This window comes from Solanum verrucosum, unplaced genomic scaffold (genome assembly GCF_900185275.1).
Source record: "Solanum verrucosum unplaced genomic scaffold, falcon-dt-bn FXZP01000285.1, whole genome shotgun sequence".
Classification (NCBI taxonomy): Eukaryota; Viridiplantae; Streptophyta; class Magnoliopsida; order Solanales; family Solanaceae; genus Solanum; species Solanum verrucosum.
Genome location: NW_026019934.1, coordinates 642,239 through 653,092, shown reverse-complemented (window position 1 = coordinate 653,092; position 10,854 = coordinate 642,239). Strand labels below are relative to the sequence as shown.

The window sequence follows — 10,854 nt, the reverse complement described above, 5'->3', positions numbered from 1 at the left end:
AAATATTCCGATACCAAAGGTTCACTTGCAGGCAAATCTAATTTTCCCAATACAGCAAAACAAAACGTACATTGTGCTTCAACAAGGTTAAGGTCAGACTTCATTTTGCAAACCACAATTGTCTAATAGCAAATCATCACATTTCTTAATCAGAAATAGAGAAGCCAAAGAGCGTTGTAATATCGAACAACACATGACCCATGAATATATATGGTCAGGTATTCATACTCAATCAAAAATCACATGAGATGCTAGAAATAGAGTACATAGCATGCTTATTTGCATCACTTTCGCAAAAAGAGAACAGAATAAAACAAGAAGGTGCAGTCACATCATTCATAGTGAGCTTTCACCGAGTAACACTAATTCTGTCCAACTACCAATCATTCAGCAACAACTCTTTTCTTCGTAGTGTAAGGATAGTACTCCTTGCCATTGTCAGTTCTTGTGGTCGCGCCTAGTCCATCAATTATACCAGAAGTGACTGCAAGTGCAGCTCCAGCAGAGAGAGCAGTTGGAATACTCCTTCCTACAAGGGTAACAGTCAAATCAGTTTGGTACCACAGTAACATTGGGTTGGTTTGTTACCAGAGGCAAGGGTATAGAACACCGTCAATGAATGTTGTACTTAATCTGCATAATTGCCTTCTGCGACTCATGAGATTGTACACTCACTAAATTCTTAACTTTTGGTTCATGAAAAGTTCATTCTGCGCAGGGAAATCTATTAATCTGCTCTCAAATACCTGTAGTATCGGTTGAGTCAAGGGGTTACTGCTCTCCGTAGCAAGAGCGGCATAACTATTCTGTGACAGGTCCTAAAAAAGACTCACCCCTGTTTCTTTCGTGAACTAAATGAAATGCCATGCAAAATGGTTGTGGTGATGTTTAAGAAATCTTTGTCCATACAGCACATAAAAATCCTACGAATCGGATTAATGGGAAAGATAATCTACGATTTATTGTTTGTGAAGTTAAAAATCTTAATAGGCATCTAAAATAGAGATGATAAAGGAATTGAAATCAACCAAAACCTTCACTGCAAACCAAGAACATCAGGGCAGGAAATGATAAGAATTAAATAGATGCACCTATCACAATGCCAATTGAATACCAGCACTATAAATAGGCACTACGCTGGATGTGAACTAAGAACAAACCCTTTTTTGTTATAAGAAATCAGTCCACAAACACTTTCTCTGTTGAAAGGATGTTGTTGGGTGGAGAGGAGGGGATTACCTTTGTAACCCAGCACAGAAGCACCAGCAACGAATCCACCCACTGCTCCATTAATAAAATCTCTTTTCACCCTATAGTTCTGCACCAACTGTTCTACCCCTATATAGACTCCACCAATAGCAGCAAAGGTAAGCCCGTGGTTTCCCATCATTTTCAATGTCCGGATCAAACCAGGAAGAGCAACATTTCTCTCAACACGGGGTACATCATGCCAAGTGGCAATAATGGCACCCCAAAGAGTACCAGCAACTAGACCTGAGGTTGCACCTTTCAGTGTTTTCATCCCTGGTGAATCCTCCTCTTCATAATACCTTAGCTCTGCAGCCTCATCCATGATTTTACACTATCCTTACCAAAACACCAGCAAAAAATGTGAAAACAAGATATGCTTGAACTAATAACCAGATACCAAAGGCAAGAGACGGTGAGAAATAGTGTGTCACGAACATAAATATTTGAAGCAAGAAAAACATCTTAGTCCATAAGAAGTAAATGATGAGAAAACAATGATCACATAAATTTGGTTCGGCCATGACCCTATATGCTTACCCAATCCCAAACATAAAAGATTTCATAAGATTGTGTCTGCGTGTAGGTCCATAACTACTCATTCTGCCTTCTAATACTGCCTCAGTTTTACTTACCCACTACTTGAATTACAAAGTTCTCCATATGAACAATTCAAGAAGATGCAAAACAGAACTACTTAACAGCTTTGTTGTTCAGACTCTTTAACAATATTGCCTTGGTGCGTGTTGGATCCTCCAAAAGAAGTGCATATTTGGAGGATCCGGTAAGGGTGTGGCACCCGCCACTATATTTTTGGAGAGTCCGAGCGACATACATTAATAGTATATGGAACTAATCTTACAGCTTTTTTCTTGTGATTAACAGATATCTTTGCAATAAGTGTTTGCATTCATTTTAAATATTAATCATTCTGAAAAAAAAAAAAGGACTTGGATGTAATGTAATACACTATTCAAACATACTTCTAATAGTCTCTAACCAAATCAAGTAGGTTCAACAAAAATGTGAGGAAGAAGCAGAAGAAGTTTGTGAAAAAAAAAATGTGAGCTTCACATTCAGAAAACCATCAGAAGTCTAAGTAAGGCTAGACAATTGACCTTCCCTCATATAATTACACCTTGTGCTTAAAACTCAACTGAACATTTGATTTTTCCAAGACACACGTTATCAATTGGTCACCAAGTTACGAAATATGCCACTAACCACGTGTGATGTACATAGAAATGTATGAAGGTTAGAGATGGGCAAAAGAATATGAAGACAGCCTCTAAGTACATGTTCAAGCAAAGGCAGTGCCTCTCTTATCCTCAAATTGTAACACAATTCAGACATGACAGAGAGTTATCATTTATTGCATCTGGTTACATGAAATTCCATTTTAAAAACATTTATCTAAGCAGAGAAAATGAATGAACACATTTTTTCTTTTAAATACATAATCTCAACTAAAGGATACCCTATCTGTTACATAGGAATCTTAAAGACAAATAAGGGTTGTATCTAATCTAAATCACCACATCCAAAAATAAAAACCACATTAGTTCCTTTTAAATGGAGCACATCCTTAGATGCTATATTAATCCCAAACTAGTTGGAATAGGCCATACAAATCCTTTGTATTCATTTCGCTCCAATAGGGTTCATTTTATTCCAATACTAAATACTCTCGTCTTTTATGGAAAATTAGGGTACTTACCCCTACAGCTCTAGGTTCTCTAAAACTCTCACAGGTCTTTGGTTGGGAACAAGTTATCCCGGATAACTTATCACACCATGTATATGGGATAACTTATCCCATCACTATGGTATAAATGGTGGGATAAGTTATCCCAAACATGGCAACCAAACAAGACACAAATTTTTTATCCCATCACTGTTTTCTTATCCCATGACTATTTATTTTTATCCCTCACACCAAACGACCCCTCAGTGTATTCGTTTCGCTCTAATTGGGCACCCACTGTATGCATTTCGCTCTAGTCAGGCCCATTTTATTCCAATACTAAATAATTTATCTCTACTCCTTTTTTTAGACTGCTTTGTCATGCTCTTTATACTATTTTGTCATAACTTCTCCACTTCGTCATTTCTTTTTCGACCTGCTTTGCATTGCTTTTCCTTGAGCTGAGGTTCTATCGAAAACAATCTCTCTACCCCCAAGGTAGGGGTTGCATACGATCTACCATCCCCAGACCCCACTCATGGGATTACACTAAGTATATTGTTGTTGTTGTACTAAATAGTTTGTCTTTAAAGGAAAATTAGTGGTACCCTCCTAAAGCTCCAGCTTCTTTAAAGCTCACACTTATGAATTACACCTACACCAATATACAAGTTTTTTGTGACCATAACAAAAGGGATATTAGCAAGCAATGGACCTAATATAGCAACAAATCAGCCTTAATCTTAACAAGTCAATATCATCCACATGCTCTTCCATTCTCTAGCTCCTCAAACAATGCTAAAAGTAAACGGAAAACAATTGCCAATTAAAGTTAACTGAAAAAACTGCGATCCATTACACAGACTTGTCCACAATCCATATAACAAAAATGAAGCTCATATTCCATTCAACTAACAAAACTCTACCATTTCTATGAACCCTAAAATCGGATTACATTACTAAATTTCTCGGGAAAAAAAAAACAAAAAATATAGAATTAAATACAAATAATTCACATGCACTTAATTACAACAAAATCAACCATATGATTTGTATAGATAGAGAGAGTTAAGCTCAGAGAACTCACCAAGCTGGAAATGGCACTGATCTGTTTCGCGATTTTTGTGAAGAGAGAAGGAAGCGAAGAAGATGGCTTGTGCAATATGGGTAATATATTGATCCAATGGATCATTATTGAGATTTCGGCCCAATAAACAATACACGTAAAAATTCTTCTAATGGGCTTTATAGGCCCATTGTTTTTTTGCAAATCTAACCCATTTTGGATTAGTAGAAATAGCATCCACTCACCACTTGTCGCTTTTTCGTCTCGTCTTTGAGATAGTCAAAGCATGAAGTTTTAGCTTATGTTTGGCTATAACTTTAAAGTTGAAAATTTGAATTTTTAAAGCTGTATTTAAACATGCATTTTATTTGAAATTGAAGTTTTGTAAAAGCTAGTATGATTAAATTTCATGGTCAAATGCTAGCTTAATTGTAAAATGAAAGCGGCTATGTGTGAATTTTACTTGTTGAATTATTTAACATCATATTCCCTTTTAGGCCACTTTTTAAATTATGTGTCCATAAATTTCTCTATGTCGATATTCTTCCCACCTTGGCATTTTTTCGCGTAACCCTTTCCCCCCAAAGTGTGATGGGATGGACGGAATTCCTCCACCCTTAATCAAGAGTGTCGGATTTCAAGTCTTAGGAAATGGGGAGCGTTTCCCCTATAATGGGTCCAGTACAAATTCGGATTAGTCAAGCCAATGTGCACACATACAGGATGACTAAAACAAAAGTTTGCAACAACCAGCTAAAGTGCAGAAATGAAAAATTAGCAAGAGGCATGACTACGGCATCATAATGAAAGCATATTAATTGATAAATGTTCAAACTTCATTTAACCCCTTGAATATCATTTAGCAAGAGGAAAAAACCGAAGTAAGTCATCAAAAAGTTAAAGAAGAAAACGATAGTCATCTGGGGTCTAGCCCAACAGAAATGCACAGTAGTTGGCATAATAGTAAAGGTCATTTGTCCACAGACAGCCCTTTAAGATATCAAACTAGATAATGAACAAAATAGTCTTACAATCCTGATCATAAACGAAGGAGAGGACAATCAAAGAGTCCAGTGCACATTCTGAACAGAAGGATGATAACCCTTGGACTGGTCCAGTTCCATGTATTGTCGTCCATCACCATGCTGAGCCATCCCAAGCTCGCCACAGTATGGATTATCAGAAGCTTGTAACATTTGACCCAAACCGAGATCAGGAGGCATCTCATGTGAACTACTGCTAGCTTCATTTCCTTTAAAACTCAATGAAGGGCTTGAGAAGTGATTGGTAGGTGCACCATGAGAACCTGAAGGTTGAATGGTGTGTACCCCATCAATGTGAACTTGGCTGTTAACCCCAAGACTTGGGGATCGATTCCTTGATCCCCAGGACCGATTTGACAGAAGAGAGAGAGCACCACTTGAATCTGAGACTCCAGGAAAATAGTCTCCAGAAGGAACACTAGGATAACTGGTCCTGGTAGCTGAACCTTGCAAAACAAGCTCACTGGCAGCATTTTCAGAGTTATTCAGCCAAGGACGTTGAAGGAACTTCCCTGATGATTGATGATCCCATCCTTGTTCAGATGCTCGAGTATTTGGCCATGAACTATCATTGACATTTTGGTGTGAGCTGAAGTCGACCAGAAAGCTTCCGGATCTGCTGCTATTATTTTCTACAAGTTCAAACCAGAATAATGAAAGTCAGCCTTAAGTTCTTTCTTAGTAAGAGCTTAAATTTTATAGTATTAACGCAAACAAAGAGAAAGTGAGAGGAATGCTATCAAACCAAATATTGATGAAGAAAGATTCCCATAGTGTGTAGAGAAAAGAGATCCAGATGGAGGCTTCCTACGACGCTCATTATGGCATGCCAGTCTCCTGCGGCAACTCCTTTTCCCCTGGTCGAATTCAGTTAATTGATGGAACCTGGAACCAAGTACCGAGCAGCTATTATCATGATTCATGAACAAAGGAAGCTATCGAAAAGCCACAAGTTATCTGAGAAGATGAGCTTTGCTGACCTCAGATAAGACTTTTTCTTGATTTCAGATCTCTCATGACAAGTATTAAAATCTCATTCTAAAAAGTAGAAAAGCTTACTGAAACAAACACCCCCTTCATGGTAATACCTACCCGCCCCTGGTGTTTACATCAAATCAAGCAACTCAACCTTAGCAGTTATAAATTAAACTGAGAATACACGTTACTTTAACCATGGTTAAGTAATAAATGTCTGTATGAAAGACATCTTGCATTCAATGGTTTGGTGTAAATATCTGGCACAACTAAATTCACCCCCCAAAACTCATTCAGATAGGTATCATCTAAAACCACGATATCCTAAAATTGTGGAACATGGCTCTTGACAAAAACAAGTTTTTCTGCTGTCACAGTAGAAAGTCTACTTCAAAGTCGGCTTTTTCACATAGGCATGATGACAGATTATGAGGTTTCCACAACACAAGCTCTATGACTCCCACAAAATTGTCTCAGAATATACAAAGATGCATTTGTTTATAATCCTCTCAGTCAATCTTTTGTAATAAACAATATCAGATTAACTAGTAATGCTTGCTAGAGCAAGTACATTTGTATTAAGTTTAAACAAACACACATGAATTGTTTTTTCAGGTAAGAACAAGCATATAACATACATGGCGTCTTCGAGTATTGAAGGAAAACAAAAATGTATACATACATATATGTATGAGACTGACAGAAACACACAAGTATTGAGTTATTATCGGAGTAACACTAATGACTGTGCATAGCGCATACCTACTCAGAATTACCCAAATTTCAGATATTAGATTCCTTACGTGCTATCAAGAGCAAAATACTGACCGTATATGGGTTGATGGGATTTATGAACTTTTAAACGTTTTACATCAAAAAGGTGCATAGCTCGGAAACTTCATGACTAATATCACTTCTTGCTAAATTTCACCTAATAAGCATTGAGAGATATGCCTAATGTCTATAGTCAAAATTTTGGTTTGAGACCATTGCCAATGGCAAATTAGTACCTTGACAGTTATAAAACACCATAGTTATATCTAACCATCATATATGCAAATTTCACCGAACCATATAATTCTCACACCATCAATGCACCACAGATGGACTTTAGTACTTCTGTTATGGCAAAGAGGTCAAATTGCATGGATAGACATAGAAACATACTAATTTTTTTGACAGATAACATATAACATATTAATATGGTGCCATTCTTGGTGGTTCTAATCTTTTTGTTGCTCAATGCATTTTATTCTAGTGTTTAGCTCAATACTTTGTTTAAGAAATCTTTAGCATGTGAATGAAGTTAACCAAATCAAAACCACGGATTTAATAATTTCTATTTCCTTAGTATAGTGGATATAATGTGCTTATAACAACCATAAAGACCAGAATAAGGATTTCAACATTAGCAAGCTGTTTTAAGTCACCAAGGAGAAAAACACAACTCTAGAATAGTACACAATATTCTTATCTAAAAAGCTAGTGAGGCATGACATATCAGAAACTAATATAGCAGTGAATCTGCTTCCTACAATATGCTGCCCTTTATTTTCTAGCAAAAAACAACTCAATAGGATAAATACAGATCTTGCGACAACAATTATCAACATTTCTGTATAGATAGTAGTAAGACCCTGAAATTCCCGAGCACGTCTTGGATATGACTTGAAACGTTTTATAAACTTGAGATGATTAAGGGCTGAGTCAAAACACTATAGTGATGGTGGTTGACGAAGTCCATGGGGAATAAGAAAGATTAATACCTAAAAAAAAGGACAAAAGATTCAAACAAATGAAACATGCCTTCAGGAGGTATCCATTCTATAATGATCCTTGAATCACAGTTTTCCTTCTTTGATGTATAATTTTGCTAACAATGAAGTTGAAGCCAAGAAGATAAGCAAAGTCACATAAAAATCAGAAATTGAGGAAACAGTATGCCTTTAGATTCAGTGAAAGCAAAAGCTTAAAGAGGATGAGGAACTTTTCACTTACTTACCTCCACTAGAAAGGAAGGGAAATTTCAGTCCTCATGCCAGATAAAAGTATCCCCATCCTTCCCAATAACTAAAAGCAGGAAAAAGAGGAGGACAGATAAAGGTTGGTTGGAAAGAAAGATAATACTTTCCTTTGCAGATTGTCTGCCACCTCAGTATACCTAACATGTCTAGAGAAGAGGGACATCACCCTTCTTTTCAAACTCAAACAGAATGCTCACATACCTCTGTTTCAATTTGTTTGTCTTACTTTCCTTTTTAGTCCATTAAAAAAGAATATCTCTTTCCTAATTTGGCAACTCTTTAATTCTAACTTCTTTCATGACAAGTTTAATACCACAAAATTAAAGGACTTCGGCTACATCCTACATAACTTTAGTTTGAGACCACAAAATTCCAAAGTATTCTTTACTTTCTAAAACTCCATATCAAGTCCAAACCATACAAACAAATTGTAACGGAGAGAGTAAAACCTTTTGAAGTTGACAAATGTAATTAATTTGTTGATATGTACCAAATGACAAGGAGATACATGATTCCTTAAGTTCTCGAACTATCTCCTCTTATTTGTTTCCTCTTCCTTTCCCTTGAATGTAAGAAAACAAACACATATTGCTTCTGCAAAGTCATCTAGATGAAGCAGAAAAGTGCCAAGAAAGCCTAAAATGATACTCAGACAATACTATAAGCAAGAAGCTGTTAACACAACATTCACAAAATCCATTGTCATATTTAAGCACAGTATCTCAAATTAATAACTTCCAAAATGTTGTTGTATTTAGGGGATAAGGAAAGACACCAGAATTAGCCAAAAACCACCTCTACTTTAACTAGCCTAGCCAACTAATTATAACCACTAAATCAGAACAATCATTTCACAAACCCACAACCGTCAACTCTCTCCACCAAACCAGTATATAAACAACTACAAGTACAAGAACCACTATTCCGTAAGTCAAAACATTAAAAAAACAAAATTGCCAACCCTTTATACTACAAGAGTGAAGGTAAAAAAAAAAAAACACCTAAAGTATCTGGATTAGTCGAGTTTCATATCTTAACTATAAGATGTGGATATTACTCCGCGGACTATTACCAACTACTTTGTAAAGCCACACCCCAACTATCCATTGTTCCCTTTCATACCTAACAATGGTGATATTTCAGGTAGGAAAAGGGAAAAATTCATAGTTAAGGTGTGTTTTGATAGATAATTGGTGATAGTTTAGATAGAAAACTTGCAAACTTGCTGGTTCAGTTATGAAACTCGAAAAACTAGAATACTTTAGGTGTGTTTTATAGCACAACTTACTTTGAAAAGTGAGTTAATTATCCCCACCTGCTGTGCATATGTTGTATCTGCCTATTGACATAGCTATGTAGTAAATATATATATAACTAGTTCATAAATACTTCTCTAAAAACAGTTGTTAGTATTATAGCAAATATGGAAAATTAAGCTGACCTGCTACACTGTTGGCAAAACCTCTGTTCAAGACCAGCAACAACAACAGTAGGAGACTTAGAGTGCATACCACAAACTTTATGCCTAGAATAGTAAGCCTTAGCATCACTCAGATCTGCCTGACAACCTTCAACTTGACACCTAGGTGGATGACCACCCTGCACCAACCCACCCCTCCCCCTCTTAGTCGTCGCCGGAGCCGGTGGCATGTTCCCATCTCCGGTCACCGGCGACGACCCACTTCCATTCTTGACCTGAACTCCAACACCCACATTTCCAAAGTAGATTTTCTTACCAAACTTCAAACCATTCAAAGAATCAGATGAGCTTGAATTACCAGAAGAAGAAACTGAACCCAGTTCCATTATAGGTTCAAAATCATAATACAAACTGTACCCATATGAAGGAAAAAACAAGATATTTGTGAAAAAGATCAGTTTTTTTTTTCTTTATTTGTATATTTTGGGGTTATCTCGATATGGGTATTGTTAAATTTTGTGCATTTTTGAGTATATAGAGGTAGTAAAGAAAGTAGGAGAAAGAAAGGGTAGTAGTGAGATTTTCATTTTTTGCTTTGTTTGTTTGGGGCATTGTGAAAAGTAGACACCTGACAATGGGCCATGATGCCAGCTTGGGAGGTTGTGCAGGTACCCCATTTGCTCTGAAGAGACTGTCAAATAATGGAGGTGAGAGCAGAGCAAAGAAAAGAAAGAAAGAAAGAAAGAAAGAAGAGAGAGCTTTTTGAGGAGTTCACAGCAGCTTTACAACTCTTGATGCTTTTTGGGGTCACTTACTCCCAACTGCCATGTTATAAAAACACACAATTTTCTAATCTTTGCTTCTTCTTCTTCATTCTTCCTCACTTTGCACATCATTTTTCTATTCTGTGTTCGATATCTGATTAAATAATCGATATTCCTTTTAAACTTATTTAAATTCAAAATCTTTAGTTAAGAGTACAAGATCTTGTTTGTCTAGTAACCTTTAATGGCCACACTTTTTAGTATTTTTCATGGCTAAAAATAATGAAACAAAAATGTGCAACAAAGTATGATACTCTTATTTGGTTTAAAAAATGATGAAGGTTGCAATTACTTTTATTCTTCTTTTCATGAAACATTGTTTTAAGGAGTCTAGAGTTTAATCTTGAATTCGATAGACTTTTGATTTAAATCAAGAATTTGATCTTGTGCATTGTTTTTCTCCAAAGCTTCTTTGGCTTTTCTTTCTACCTATATCATGTTGTTATGATATCTATTTTTGGTCCTATAGAAGCTCATCATTTATAGCGATAGAATAAAAACGTTAATGATAAAATTAAAAGTATTTATCATGATTTGATCATTTGAATTACAAATTTATACTCCCTCCAT

The 10,854-nt window shown here is 36.2% G+C and overlaps 2 protein-coding genes across 3 annotated transcripts; both read right to left on the bottom strand.

Moving 5' to 3' along the window:
- Nucleotides 1-156: 156 nt before the first annotated feature.
- LOC125833605 (outer envelope pore protein 16-3, chloroplastic/mitochondrial) lies at nt 157-4,099 on the bottom strand. 2 transcript variants are annotated; one of them, XM_049512768.1, is made up of 3 exons: nt 4,020-4,099; nt 1,240-1,582; nt 157-529 (listed from the first exon to the last, which is right to left on the bottom strand). In XM_049512768.1, exons 2-3 carry the CDS (start codon nt 1,571-1,573, stop codon nt 384-386), a joined length of 480 nt encoding a protein of 159 aa, XP_049368725.1. In that variant the 5' UTR covers nt 1,574-1,582; nt 4,020-4,099; the 3' UTR covers nt 157-383. The 2 variants fall into 2 exon arrangements, with proteins under 2 accessions (XP_049368725.1, XP_049368734.1); XM_049512777.1 differs by having other exon boundaries at nt 1,240-1,587; nt 4,020-4,086.
- Nucleotides 4,100-4,823: 724 nt separating this feature from the next.
- LOC125833441 (squamosa promoter-binding-like protein 9) lies at nt 4,824-10,244 on the bottom strand. The gene is made up of 3 exons (XM_049512600.1): nt 9,482-10,244; nt 5,787-5,926; nt 4,824-5,673 (listed from the first exon to the last, which is right to left on the bottom strand). The coding sequence occupies exons 1-3, from the start codon at nt 9,844-9,846 to the stop codon at nt 5,060-5,062; spliced, it is 1,119 nt and encodes a 372-aa protein (XP_049368557.1). The 5' UTR covers nt 9,847-10,244; the 3' UTR covers nt 4,824-5,059.
- Nucleotides 10,245-10,854: the final 610 nt, after the last annotated feature.

Bases quoted from the DNA above. Each gene is read 5' to 3' on its own strand.
- LOC125833605 (XM_049512768.1), bottom strand. From the start codon at position 1,573: ATGGATGAGGCTGCAGAGCTAAGGTATTATGAAGAGGAGGATTCACCA. The intron at 530-1,239 runs GTAATCCCCTCC...TTACCCTTGTAG, and splicing joins TTCTGTGCTGGGTTACAAAG to GAAGGAGTATTCCAACTGCT.
- LOC125833441 (XM_049512600.1), bottom strand. From the start codon at position 9,846: ATGGAACTGGGTTCAGTTTCTTCTTCTGGTAATTCAAGCTCATCTGAT. The intron at 5,927-9,481 runs GTCAGCTTAATT...ACTTGGTTCCAG, and splicing joins TTTTGCCAACAGTGTAGCAG to GTTCCATCAATTAACTGAAT. The intron at 5,674-5,786 runs GTTTGATAGCAT...TTGAACTTGTAG, and splicing joins TCTTTCTTCATCAATATTTG to AAAATAATAGCAGCAGATCC.